Raw genomic sequence first — 14742 nt, 5'->3', positions numbered from 1 at the left:
AGTGGGTAGATCAGATCAGTCTTAAGGGGGTAACTAATATTTGTAAAAAGTTTAAATAAGATAAAAGTACTTCAAAGTGTTGCCCCCACCGATCACGCAAAACGGTAGTGTCAGACCCCTAAATTCATGCAGACTCCAGGCCAGGCCCCTAAAGTGATTCAGTTGCCAGACCACTAAAATTAAATCGGACCCCAGACCAAATCTTTATTTTTGATTTAGAAGCAAGTCCAGACCCTTAATTTTATTTTAATGCATTCAAACCACAGCGCAGACCCCGTAATGTTATTAGGACCCCAGACCTGTAAATTAATTTAGACCCTTGATATTAATGCAAATCCCAGACTGAACCCCCCCAAAATGTATTTAGACTCCTGAACAGCTCACTTAAGACAACAAGTTCCCTTACATTGATCAGACCCCAGATCAAGAAAAATAAATACATATCTTTTCCTTGTCTTTTCCACTTGCGGGACCACTAGGCACAACATCTTGATGCTGGCTAGTGTCAGGACCCCTGGATACGCTGCTGCGCAAAACGTACTGGAGCTTTTTGTGCTCGGCCCTTGCGGCAGCTTCACTCCTGACCTCCGATCTGCCGTCCTAGATGCATTGGAGGAGACGCTGCGCTCCTCTTGTGCTTTTATGTCTGCAGGTCTAAATAACTGGGTATAAATCGTTTGGCAATTGGGCACCAGTGATGAATGATCTTGTAACCTCCATGTGTTCCTGCAGGGAATGGATCCAATAACTCGGCAGGTCGGGCAGCACATCGAGATGGAGCCTGAGTGGGAGGCTGCGTTCACTTTGCAGATGAAGCTAACACATATCATATCCATGATGCAAGACTGGTGTTCTACCGATGTAAGTATTACCCTTGTGATATAGTAAAAGGTTCTAACATAACAATCTGCTAAAATCTTGTGTATAAGATAAGAAAAGATCTGCACTAGCTTCAAGTTGCTAGTTCATGCAATAATTTACCTACGTTTTCTGTACAAACTGGAAACATCGCTGAATCTGGCCAGCTTCAATGCTGTGCTCCTTCGATGCTGTAGAGGCAGTACTGCCTCATATGGCTGCATCTGGCCAGCTTCAATGCTGTGCTCCGCTGATGCTGCAGAGAAAGTACTGCCTCATATCGCTGCATCTGGCCAGCTTCAATGCTGCAGTCCTCTGATACTGCAGAGGCAGTACTGCCTCATATCGCTGCATCTGGTCAGCTTCAGTGCTGCACTCCTTCGATTCTGTAGAGGAAGTACTGCCTCATATCGCTGCATCTGGTCAGCTTCAGTGCTGCACTCCTTCGATTCTGTAGAGGAAGTACTGCCTCATATCGCTGCATCTGGCCAGCTTCAGTGCTGCACTCCTTCGATGCTGTAGAGGAAGTACTGCCTCATATCGCTGCATCTGGCCAGCTTCAGTGCTGCGCTCCTTCGATGCTGCAGAGGTAGTACTGCCTCATATCGCTGCATCTGGCCAGCTTCAGTGCTGCACTCCTTCGATGCTGTAGAGGAAGTACTGCCTCATATTGCTGCATCTGGCCAGCTTCAGTGCTGCGCTCCTTCGATGCTGTAGAGGATGTACTGCCTCATATCGCTGCATCTGGCCAGCTTCAGTGCTGCACTCCTTCGATGCTGTAGAGGAAGTACTGCCTCATATTGCTGCATCTGGCCAGATTCAGTGCTGCACTCCTTCGATGCTGCAAAGGTAGTACTACCTCATATCGCTGCATGTGGCCAGCTTCAATGCTGCACTCCTCTGATACTGCAGAGGCAGTACTGCCTCATATCGCTGCATCTGGCCAGCTTCAGTGCTGCGCTCCTTCAATGCTGCAGAGGCAGTACTGCCTCATATCAATGCATCTGGCCAGCTTCAGTGCTGCCCTCCTGATACTGCAAAGGTAGTACTACCTCATATCGCTGCATCTGGCCAGCTTCAGTGCTGCGCTCCTTCGATGCTGCAGAGGTAGTACTGCCTCATATCGCTGCATCTGGCCAGCTTCAGTGCTGCGCTCCTTTGATGCTGCAGAGGTAGTACTGCCTCATGTCGCTGCATTTGGCCAGCTTCAGTACTGCACTCTTCTGATACTGCAATGGTAGTACTGCCTCATATCGCTGCATCTGGCCAGCTTCAGTGCTGCGCTCCTTCGATGCTGCAGAGGTAGTACTGCCTCATATCGCTGCATCTGGCCAGCTTCAGTGCTGCGCTCCTTCGATGCTGCAGAGGTAGTACTGCCTCATGTCGCTGCATTTGGCCAGCTTCAGTACTGCACTCTTCTGATACTGCAAAGGTAGTACTGCCTCATATCGCTGCATTTGGCCAGCTTCAGTCCTGCACTCCTTCGATGCTGCAGAGGCAGTACTGCCTCATATCCCAGCAACAGAGCACAGTTTGTAATCGTGGTTCATCCATACCACTGGTGAGAGCCTGATGCAAACCGGTGCTATCAGTTCCCTAATAACAGAGCTGTTTTGCATCAGTGCCCCCACCCCATAACTGAGCCAGTATGCCCCCTACTTTTTATCCTTTGCTTTAGAAGTTATAGGGTTAAAAACATTAGGTCACCTGGTTATGAATAGTTGCCAGAACCAGTCAATGTAGTTTTATAAGATTGCTTTATGGTGTATGTGCACTATAAGGGTTTTTTTTGGAATGACTATACGTGGCACTAAGGACAGAAATAGATGACTAATATTTGGCGGGTGATTTCTAGGAACACGTCCTCATTGAAGGCTACAAAAAGTGTCTGGCCGTGCTCACACATTGTCACAGCGGCTTCACGGACGGAGAGCAGCCCATTACGCTCACGCTAGCCGGCCATTCGGTGGACACGATACGATACTGCGTATCTCAGGAGAAAGTCAGCATTCACCTTCCAGTGTCTCGTCTCCTTGCAGGTAAGAATTTCATGTTTTGAAGGGAATGCGTCTTCAAAAATTAACTAATTGTGTAAATTAAATTTTAACGATGAGAATAACCCTTTATCACCCATCCATAGGCTCTGAAATGGCCTAGTCACAAAGGAACTGCTCGACTCGTTCTCTATGGACTTCTGGGAATAGATGAGCCCTATACCCGTCTTTCCCTGGTAATCCCCTAGGGAATTACAGTTGTTTAACCCACTGGATGTGGTCAATGGCAACCATGGCATCTTGGTGGTTGATAGAGGAAGGGGGCTTCTTCTGTGCCCCATTGTTTTTTCATAAGTGATCACAGGAGCCTATGGTTACTATGTTAGCTGGAGGCCAAACAATGGTACGGGTAGCCTCGTAGGCTTTGCTAGCTAGTTTAATAAACTTTTTGTCAGTGTAAAGGCTCATTCAGATGTCCGTTTTCTTAACATATGACAAAACCAACAACAACGACCTAGAAGTCTCTGTTGGTAAGTCTGACTCTGTCAAGGAAGCGGTCAGAGATGTGTGTGGTTGACTTTTGATATATGTCCTACTGAGGCGTCCCAGCTGGACTGTCTCACCTAGGATGAGGCCAGAGTACCTTCTGATCTTTGTTCGCAAAATGACCTACAAAACAGTGTCTGCTAGATGGTTTCATTTGCCCTCAAAATGGGCGAGTGCTGACTGGATTGCATGTTCAATCCACCCTGATGTACTGAGAAATGGTCAGTGTACCGTCTGGTTCGTAAGAGCAATATGCCCTACTGAGGGTATTCGCTAACCTGCAAGGGATACTCGCCCTGGGAGGTGGTCACAACACTTCCATTAAGATAGTTTGCGTGTTACCTCCTGTAGAGGAATCTGAGCCTGATGGTTAGACTCACTCGGAGAAGTGGTCAGTGTACTGTCTGGTCTGCTAGCATGATACACCCTGTGTATTACTGGCTTGTGATACAGACTAGATGGAGGAGTGTAAGGGCATCATCGCCTGGTCTGCTTCCAAGATGCACTTTGCTTAGAGGTCTCAGTCTGCTGTTCAGAGTACTGACTGGTTCACTTTTACTATTCACCTGGCAGGAACGTGTCTGCTAGTTGACCTTAAATACCCATGTAAGAGGTCCGAGTAGCATGTGGCTCGCTTATGCTATATGACCCAACACGGACCGAAAAAGCTACTCAAAGGTCAGTCTCACTTTTGGTAGTAGTCCGAGTACAGTTAGGTTCGTTTGTGAAGTTACGACCTACTGAAAGAACGCTGCTTGATAATCCGACCCCTTTGGGAGTGAATGGGTTGAGTGCCATGCACGATTTGTCCAGCTGAAAAAAAGAATTTGATGGTCTGACCCTTTGGGGAGCTGCAGGCGAAATGAGTAACCTGGGAAGGTTAGCATACCTAATCTTCTCTGTGTTTAGACATGATGGGAGACAGAGCAGGTAGGCAAATACAGAAGAAATAGCTGATGTCCGTAAAAAATGGACTCCGAAAGACCACCAAGGAGTGAGAATGCTACGAGCCTGCGAGGAGGAAGATGATGCCAGTAGAGGTCGAAGGAAAGGGATAGCGCAACTCGGGACTAAAGCAACTGACATGCTTAACTATCTTGAAGAGGTTTGGTCCTGTGGGCCTTGGAGTCCTGGATCCATCTTCTTCTCCATGCAACGAGCCACACTCTGGAAGACAAAGCGACTGTCCGCCTTGATACCTGATCACTAACGGTGTCAAGGAAATTTAGTCCTGCCATCCCGACAAGAGAGGATACAGACTCCCACTGCAGACTGGGCTCTCCATCGCACTGCAATGCAGACATAGTTTATTAAGCCAAAGATCAGACCATTATCTGTTCCAACAAAGAAATAAACACACACCGGCGCTCCCAGGGGAGTGAAAAAGAAGGCTGCAGGTGCCTGGACAGTAACTGTGCTAATTCTGTCAAATAACAAAAGAGAGTATTAAATAGACAAAGGCACCGCGCCAACTAGATAAAGTAATACGTGGGTGTAGAGAAGCACAATGAAGGTATAAGCAGTGTCAGCAACCAATAGCCAATAACAGAATGAATGCCTGTTTAGTCCAGAGTTCCACATAAAATGCGTGGCTAATGTTAAAAGGAAAAGCACACTTACTGACTAATGATGTAGCAGCTTGTAAGGGTGATAGCGCGTTCTCAGTAGGGCTACAGTCGTCCTAATAGGTTGTAGAGACAGGATCGCCAGAGGCCCAGAGAAGTGAGAGTACAGTGTCCAGGGTAGCATTACGTCCCTGGACAGCCCTGACGAAGAAGGTCCGGAGACCTTCGAAACGCGTAGGCAAGTGTGGTCCTGTGCGGCATCCGTCCTTTGCCTTTTGTTTTGGTGACGTCACCTTTACCACGCCCCCTTTTTTCACCGCTCCGTGCACCAGCTTCCTCTGGCCCACGTGTGCCGGCAAGCGGTGTCCCTGACGTGCGTGGCGGGCACAGACTCACCAGGGAGGACGCTCCCTTCACTTTCGGGTGTTTGTGCCGCCCCACGCTGCTGCCTTGGATATTGCTACCCTGGTGTCCAAAAAGAAAAAGAGATAATTAATCCAAACATGTGAAGCTCATTGTTCTTTGTGCCTGAACTACTTCTTAATACTTTAGGGGAACCAAACAGAATTCTGGTGGGTTGAGGGGTTGAATAATAAATGACCCTCTGAAAAAACTTTTCACAATTTAAAAAAATATTAAACAAAGAAATAACATTCTTTTTTGCTGCAGTGCATTTCACACTTCCAGGCTGATCTACAGTCCAAATGTCACAATGCCAAGTTAATTCCAAATGTGTAAACCTGCTACAGTAAATCTCCAGGGGGTTGAATACTACTTGTAGGCACTGTATATATACTTTTTTTTTTCTTGTCACTCGATGTTTAACCCCTTAACGACCGCCGATACGCCTTTTAACGATGGCAGTTACGGGTACTTATGCCCCAGCGACGCTTTTTAACGGCGCTGAGAAATAAGTGTACAGCGCTCCCCAGGGTTGGAATTTCTCCGGGGTCTCGGCTACCGGGGTCACTTTTTACCGACCCCAGTGTTGCGATCGCCATTATTAACGGTATAACGGCGACCGCAAAAAAAAAAAAGTACCATTTCCCATGTAATTTCTCTCTCCTCTGATGTGATTGCACTTCAGAGGAGAGGGGAATGGGGTCCCCCGATCAATCCGGCCCCCACCCCCCCCCGTGAAGTCCCCCGGGCCGCCGGTGTCTTCTTACGGGTGAAAATGGCTGGCGCAATGCGCCCCACTGACATCTGCTAACCAGCACCCGGCAATAATAGGAAATATCAAAATAGAGAAATAGTAAATAAAACCCCCCTTTTTCACCCTCTTAGGGAAAAATAATGAAATTAAATAATGTATTTATTTTATTTTTTGCATTAGGGTTGGGCCAAAGTTAGGGTTGGGCTAGGGTAAGGGTTGTGGTTATGGTTGGGATTTCGGTTAGGGTTGGGATTAGGGTTAGGGGTGTGTTAGGGTTAGGTTTGTGGTTAGGGTTATGGTTAGGGTTGTCGTTTGGGTTGGGATTAGGGTTAGGGGTGTGTTTGGGTTAGGGTTGTGGTTATTGTTGGGATTTCGGTTAGGGTTGGGATTAGGGTTAGGGGTGTGTTAGGGTTAGGTTTGTGGTTAGGGTTATGGCTAGGGTTAGGTGTGTGTTGGGTAGGGTTGGAATTAGATTTTGGGGGTTCCACTGGTGCATCAGGGGCTCTCCAAACGCGACATGGCACCACCATTGATTCCAGCCAATTTTGCGTTCTGAGCCCTGCCATGCACCCAAACATTGGCTTTCCCCCACATTTGGGGTATCGGCGTACTCGGGAGAACTTTCACAACAAATTATGTGGTCCATTTTCTCCTGATACCCTTGTGAAAATAAAAAAAAATTGGTTCCAAAGTAAATTTTTTTGTGAAAAAAGTAAAATATTTAATTTTTTCCTTCCACATTGCTTGAGTAATCGTGAAGCTCCTGAAGGGTTAATAAACTTCTTGAATGTGGTTTTGTGCACCTTGAGGGGTGCAGTTCTTAGAATGGTGTCACTTTTGGGTATTTTCTGTTAGAATGACCCCCCCCCCCCCCCCCAAAAAAAAAAAAAAAAAAAAAAACTCGCTTCAAATGTGAAGTGGTCCATAAAAAAAATGGTTTTGTAAATTTTGTTGGAAAAATGAGAAATCGCTGGTCAAATTTAACCCTTATAACGTCCTAGCAAAAAAAAAAATTGTTTCCAAAATTGTGCTGATTTAAAGTTGACATGTGGGAAATGTTATTTATTAACTATTTTGTGTGACACCACTCTCTGATTTAAGGGTGCAAAAATTAAAAGTTTGAAAATTGCAAAATGTTCAACATTTTTGCCAAATTTCCATTTTTTTTCATAAAATAAACGCAAGAAATTTTACCAGTAACATGAAGTACAATATGTCACGAAAAATCATTCTCAGAATCAGTGGGATCTGTTGAAGCGTTCTAGAGCTATAACCTCTTAAAGTGACAGTGGTCAGAATTGTAAAAATTGGCTTGGTCATTAAGTACCAAATTGGCTCTGTCACTAAGGGATTAAAAAATTCCCAAAATAACAAAACGAAAATCTTGCACTCTAACCACGGAGCTTCATAATTGACACACTCAGTTCTGTAGATATCACTTATCAAGAAGTCTCCTTATCCAACGATCATTAAAAGATGGTAAATTGTAGCCATTTCCGGTCACTTATTAAGGGGGTAATATCTCTATACGAAATCATGCACATCAGTAAGATATGCCATCACTTTATGGTCATTAGTGGAGGGGGGTATGTCATAATTCTGGGACCCCCACCAGTAATAACGAATCTAAACTGCTTTTACATTCATTATTTTGTAAATGGGTTTTCTGTATCTTTTAGGACTTCATGCTCTGCTCAGTAAGAGTGAAGTGGCCTATAGGTTCCCTGAGCTGCTACCATTTGTAAGTGTGAATTTTATTTTTTCTAATGTAACAATTTAAGATGTCACTATATAAAGATCCTGCTTCTCAAAGGGGTCTTCCGTGGTCAGTAGAAATTTCTGCAAAACCTTTTACCATCTTTTTGTGCTGCAGATAGAATAAAACCTTTTTTTTTTTTCTCTTTTTATATTTTTTATTTTACCTTCCCGTTGCAGAGATATTAACAATCAAAGTATTTGTCACGTAATAAGTACATTTTGATTAAATCTAAGTGATTGTTATCAGATAATTTTCATTGGGACATGTACTTTATCCCACTGTAAGATATTGACCAATCATAAGCAAGCAGCAACAACTCCGGAAACAAGAACATGCCTCCACAATAGCTTAGAACAGGCTACTCCTGTGTGAGACCTATAATGACAGACAGCCCTGATCTCACTGTAAAGCGATTACAAGTGCCTCTGAGCCCAACAAACATAAGTGTGGTTACTGACTCCTTTGAGCAGTCATCTTTTGGCAGTCCATGTGGGGGAAGAGGCAGTATAGCTGAGCTGGCAGCACTATGAGAGGCTGTCTGTCATTATGTCTCACATAGGAGTAGCCTGTTCTAAACTATCGTGGGGGCGTGTTCTTCTTTACCCTGAGTGTTGCTGCCTGCTTATAATTGGTCAACATCATATAGGGGGAAGAAGTACACACCCACAGTCTGAAAACGCACATCTAGCCTTAATGAAAACTAACTAATTAGATGCCAAATACTTGGACTGATATCTCCTCAAAGGAGAGACCAAAAAAAAAGGTTTTCCTTCTGCTGTGTGGCCACTATTAAATCATGTGTCCAATTCAATATGAGAAATTTGGTGACAGATCCACTATAAATCAAACTTTTATGTTAAATATATATTTTTTTTTACGTTTTTTTCATATCCGTATTTAAATATAAAAAATCTTAATTTTCACACTGGTCACAAGTCCTAATATTAGACTCCTACTTCTTGTTTTTCACATAGACATTAGCAGTAATAGACAAATCGGGTCATATTTTTTGTATAAAAATATTATATGCTCATTATCTAATCTTGACAAAATGCATTGTATATGGAGGTGTTATCAGCTATTGCACAGAAGGGGAAGGAGGTGAGCTTTGACATCTCCTATGTATGATGGATCATGTGTTATCTACTGTATATAGAGGTGTTATCAGTCATTGTACAGCAGGAGGAGGTGAGCTGTGACATCACCTCTTGCGCATGGTGGATCCTGTGTTATCTACTTATATAGAGGTGTTACATTTCGCTGTAATCCTGTCTGTGATGATAATGAGGCTGGTTAAAAGTCAACTATACTGAACAGGGAATAGGAGTCTGGTATTACATCTTGTGGCCAGGGTAGTAATTGCCAGATGTCAGATTTTTTTTATTACCTTAGATAATATCAAGAATAAAAAAAAAAAAAAAATGTAAGACATACATTTTAAATTAAAAACCATTGACTCCTGTCTTTCAGAGTGAGCTGAGCCCACCCATGCTGATTGAACACCCCCTGCGCTGTTTGGTGCTCTGTGCTCAGGTACATGCCGGCATGTGGAGAAGGAACGGGTTCTCATTAGTCAACCAGGTGAGATCTTCTCCTTTTGATTCTTACTTTATTTGCTATAAGCTTTACTTGTTGCAAAAAGGGCTACTCTCAGATAATTGCTTGCAGTCCAAATTGATGTTTGTTCAGTGTCTTCCCTGGGGGCTTTCGCTTTCACTCTTCCCTCCCAGATGCTACCAACCAAAGTTTGGCAGCGCTGGAGTCCGCTAGATCAGCTGCTGAGCTGTGATTGGCATCGCCTGGGAGGGATGAAAGCACACACCTCCAGAGAAGACGGAAGAGACGACCAGTTGGACTGCAAACAGAAATTTCACATACTGCGCTTTAAAAGCAACAAATATGAATATCTCTGCTAAGGAGCGACGCAGCACTAAACAGAAAAATGTTGTGTAGTCAGGGGAGCTCAGGGATTGTTACAAAGTGAAAGGCCCTCTTCTATGTGTATATTATCATTTTTAAGTTTTTCTATGTAAAACAATTTAATGATGAAAGTTATGATGCACAGGTGTCTTACATGTGTTGAGTCCAGGTTCTGAGGCCACCACCTATCACTCAGAACACTCCGCTTCTGCATGAGCTGTGCACAGTTGAGTATGGGCTCTAGTAAAGGTCTTTGGAGCCCGTACTTAGAGGTAGACAGGGGTCAAAGAGAATTTGGGTGCTGTGAGCCATCAATGGGGAGTTCAGCGCCTGGACTCCTCCAATGTAAAGCTTTTCTGCAGGTCTATTAAGAAGAAAAATAAATAATTACCGTATTTTTCAGAATTACCAGCAAGGGGATGGGGCAATCAATCATACCAGGAACTGAATGGGGCCAATCAATCATACCAGGAACTGAATGGGGCCAATCAATCATACCAGGAACTGAATGGGGCCAATCTTAATCATACAAGGAACTGGTGCGCCAATCAATCATACCAGGAACAAGATAGGGCTAATCAATCATACCAGGATGCCTGGAAGAAATGAAATGTTCATTGCCCTCCACGCCCATGGGCGTGGAATGCAGTGCATATTCATTTCTCTTTAGCAGCGGGCACAGGAGTTATCTGGACCCGCCAGCTCCTGCCTCTGTGACCCGCTGCTCCTCCGTTACTGGTCCCCACCTCCCCACCACAGGCAGAGCCAATATATCCGGACTATAAGACGCACCCCCCATTTTCCTCCACATTTTCGGGGGGAAAAAGTGCATCTTATCGTCAGAAAAATGCGGTATATTTATTCTTAAATGTTACTAATTAAAAGTGTTTGCAATGAGTCGATTTTTCTATCATTGTATTTTTTATTTTTTGTTTCTTTTTAACAGATCTACTACTATCACAACGTCAAATGCAGGAGAGAAATGTTTGACAAAGACATAGTAATGTTACAGGTAACGAGTTACCACTTTCAAGTTACTGAAAGAATAAAATGTTCAGATTTCTGCCATTGTCCAGACAATGTGACACTTAAATTTTAAATGTCAAAATATGATTGTTCTGGTTACTGTTCGGCATTCCCAAAAGATTCCGTAATGTGTATCAATGTATCAAACATCGGATTGCAGGAGCTGATCAGAATGCAAAAGTCTCAGCGCCTCTCCCCAAAGCAGTCAAACCGCTACTCTAGTTTTGCATTCGGATTAGTTCCTGCAATCCAGTATTTGAAACTGTCTCCTACAGGGATATTCACTTATAGGGAAGCTAAACTCTATCCCAAAGACCATTTCCTTTAAAGCGGCTGTCCAGGACTTAGGTTTTTTTTTTTTTACTATGGCCCTAAAAACCAACAGGTAGGTAGTTGATAACATAGGCAACTATCGGTTTGTTCTACCCGGCGCCGACTCCGAAAGATCACCGACCGCTCCTGCCAGCAATTCAGCTGCTTCACGCTGCTTCAAGGCTGCTCTGTCGATGGGGTGTGACTGCCAACTTCTTGCTGATAGGCAGCTGGTAACCGGCTGTCAATCTGCTGGCTGTCAGTTAGCATGACGTTTGCAGTCGCACCCCATCGACAGAGCAGAGCGGATGATAAACCGCTGATCTGACGACATTATGTTGGCAGAAGCCATTTAATCACCGGCAGGAGCAGTCTATGACCCCTCTATGCCCACAGAGATGGGCAACTACCTGCCTGTTAGTTTTTCGGTCCATAGTAATAAAATAGTCTTGGATAACCCCTTTAAGGCTTTATTCACACAGTTATTGGAATGCATAAAAGAAGCGGATGTGTAAAAAACTGAAGGCTAATGCACGCATGGCTCCATGTGCAGTATATTGAGCTTTCTTTTTTTAAAGGGACATTACATTAAAAGGGTTGTCCACTTTTGAGGTAGTATGTGGATATGCGTTAAATAAACTGAGAGGAGATCAGAAAAAGTTATAAAATCCCCATCACATCATCATGGGGGGAGGCTCCCTGACGGATTCTCAGTAATCTCAATCCTTGGATAATAATAGAAAGAGATTAGAAAACACCAACAATGGGAATTTTTAATGAAACCTAAACACAAAAAAGATTTTTAGCCCCAATTAGAAGCATTAAAAGCAAAAATAATAGTTCTTCCGTAGGTTAGGCGTAAACTGTTGCTTTATTATTTCCATAGGCTGGAGCTTCAATGATGGATCCAAACCATTTTTTGATGATCGTCCTCAGCCGATTTGAACTTTTTCAGATATTCAGCACTCCTGATTATGGGAAGAGGTTCAAAAAAGACAGCACGAACAAGGTACTGCTGTGCGAACACACTGTGACTGTCTCATGTTGGACTGCTAATATGTTACTATAAAATGTCAGATTTAATGACTTTAAAGGGGTTGTCCTCATCATTAAAGGAGTCTTCACAAAACCACATATTGATGAGCTACGCAAAGATAGGCTATCAATGTCAGATCTGTGGGGGTCCGATGCCCAGCACCGACATTGATCATTGATCACAGTGATCGGAGCTGCGGTGCCCCTGCTGGGTACAGCACATCAGCTTCTTTTCAAACAACAGCTTGAAAAAAAATAAATATATTTTTTAAAGAACGTAATAAATGACTAATAATTTCCATTTATTTGCTGTTAAAGATCCAGTGAGATTTGGTTACGTAGAATAGCGCCACCTGCTGCTTAAAGTTTAAAGCAATGCACACATCCACCTAATGAGCCAAGTGCTGGTCTGCATTGTGATTTTGTGTAGAACTGCCAATAGACATGGCTTAAAAAGGTTGTCCACTACTCAAACAATTCCTTCTGAATCCCTATGTAAATAATAACACCTCCGGTGTGGCGCCGTCCCAGTGATTTCGGCACTGGCTGTCCCGGGGATCACGTGACATTGGCCACAGGGATCGCGTGACATAATCAGCACTGGCTTCACTTTAATTTCCTACAGACATTATTGACATCTGGAGTAAGTGGGAGCTGCGGCTGCTCGCTCGGTTCCTCCAGATGTCTTGATTTGTCCAAAGATGGGGAGAGTGAACCCAGCTCTAACTGGCTGCAAAATATGTGACATAACAATGTCACGTGATCCCCGGGACAGCCAGTGCCGACATCACTGGATCAGCGCCGGAGATGAGTTATTATTTTAGTGGGGGAAAACAGGGATTCAGAAGGGGTTGTCCAAGTATTGAACAACCCCTTTAAAGCTCTGATTGTCCAGAAAGGAGCAAAGTCAGTATAGCTGAGAAGATTCCTTCAGAAGAAATGAACATGGACAATGCTATAAGCTGCCAGAGGGGGAAGGAGACTATTTCTGTTTTCCCTCAACAGCACAAAGTATCAGCAGCCGCACCAGGGAGGCGAAACATGGTTTAAAAAAAAAACTAAAAAAATTCCAAAATACTTAAAGACAGCTATTATGAAAATGTTTTACAGCAGTTCCGATTTCAATGTGAGATGATCTTCTGTGTTGTCTCTGTTTAGGATCTGGTGCAGCAGAATAACACCCTGATAGAAGAGATGCTGCATCTGATCATTATGATAGTTGGTAAGATACGAACGATGCGTAAATATGTGCATTATAACACTTTACCTGTTCTGTTGCGATCTATGGCAATGAAACATCTACTTTTTATTGTCACTACATATTCACTTAGTGTCCTCTTCCACGCCGAGCATGATTAAAGCAAGCTTCACGCAGGACCCCCTGTTTTGCAAGTCTCCCCATACTCCATTTCTGAGTTGTCTCGCAGCTTTGAGCTAAATGTAAATCCCGGGCTGATACGTTTGTTCTCCATAACCCAGGTGAAAGGTTTTGCCCCGGTGTCGGGCACGTGACTGCCGCCGATGAGATAAAGCGTGAAATCGTCCATCAGCTGAGCATACGACCCATGGCTCACAGTGAGCTGGTGAAGGCGCTGCCTGAAGATGTGAGTTTGCCCAGTTATTTTCTTGTAAAGCTACATCGACATACTGTTTCATAGATGTTCCCTGTGGATAGCGATGATTAACGAGGGTCGTTCTAATTTTATCAGTTTAAATATAGTATAATGTAATTTCTTTATCGCCTCTCATTGGGGGACACAGGAACCATGGGTGTATGCTGCTGCCACTAGGAGGCTGACACTATGCAAATAAAAAAGTTAGCTCCTCCTCTGCAGTGTACACCCCACCGACTGGCATTATACTCTCCAGTTTAGCTTAGTGTCAGTAGGAGGTGGACACGGGTCTTTCATTAGACCCTTATCTACCTCAATGTGCGTCGTTTCTTTTCAGGTTTTCCGGAGGGATACAGGGTGAACAGTCACACCTGTACTCCCACAATTCGGACTATGAGTACGTTGTGTACTGCCACCCCGTATCCTCATAGATCCTTCTGCAGGACCAAGGGCCTAGCACACAAGCGTGCTTAGAAGTCCGGTCCTGCATCCGTCCCCCACCCACTCGCCTACCAGAGCCTGTCGGTTGGAGGAGACGAGGACGTCCATCATGGCTCCGTGGACGTCTCATTTCCCCTCAGGTTAGTAACGGCGTGGGATGTTTAGGTGAGTATTTTCCCCTCCAACTCCCCGGGATCTCCCTCGCAGTGTGGGGAAGTAGAAGTACCTAAATGCGGATCTTCTTGTGGCGCTTATTTTCTTAGGATCCCAGGGGCAGCACAAGGGCAGTATCTCACCCTTAGCTGTCTCCTTCATCGGCGGCCGCAGTGCTCTCCCTGCAGCCGCACTGCTGGGCGGCCACAATGTCCCCTCTTACAGCGTGACAGCCTGGCAGGGGACGTCTGGCTATTCCACTGCCGCGCCGCTCTGCGACCTCACCGCTCGGTGGTCGCAATGCGTCCTCTGTCTGCGCGGCATTCTTGGGGCTGCCGCGCTACTTTATTCCTGCGGTCGGCGC

At 44.6% G+C, this 14742-nt stretch overlaps 1 protein-coding gene across 2 annotated transcripts in view; it reads left to right on the top strand.

The window, feature by feature from the left end:
* UBR2 (ubiquitin protein ligase E3 component n-recognin 2) overlaps positions 1-14742 on the top strand; it is a 139211-nt gene that overhangs the window by 40399 nt on the left and 84070 nt on the right. For both annotated transcript variants that reach the window (XM_077282341.1, XM_077282340.1), the window contains exons 14-21: positions 733-861; positions 2714-2897; positions 7799-7860; positions 9349-9459; positions 10745-10810; positions 12023-12145; positions 13330-13393; positions 13651-13775. In XM_077282341.1, the coding sequence (XP_077138456.1) occupies positions 733-861; positions 2714-2897; positions 7799-7860; positions 9349-9459; positions 10745-10810; positions 12023-12145; positions 13330-13393; positions 13651-13775 (864 nt within the window). The remainder of the gene's footprint in view (positions 1-732; positions 862-2713; positions 2898-7798; positions 7861-9348; positions 9460-10744; positions 10811-12022; positions 12146-13329; positions 13394-13650; positions 13776-14742) is intronic.

Source organism: Ranitomeya variabilis, chromosome 2, assembly GCF_051348905.1.
Source record: "Ranitomeya variabilis isolate aRanVar5 chromosome 2, aRanVar5.hap1, whole genome shotgun sequence".
Taxonomy (NCBI): domain Eukaryota; kingdom Metazoa; phylum Chordata; class Amphibia; order Anura; family Dendrobatidae; genus Ranitomeya; species Ranitomeya variabilis.
Note: the sequence above shows the minus strand (reverse complement) of the source record. Positions and strands in the feature narration are given on the sequence as shown.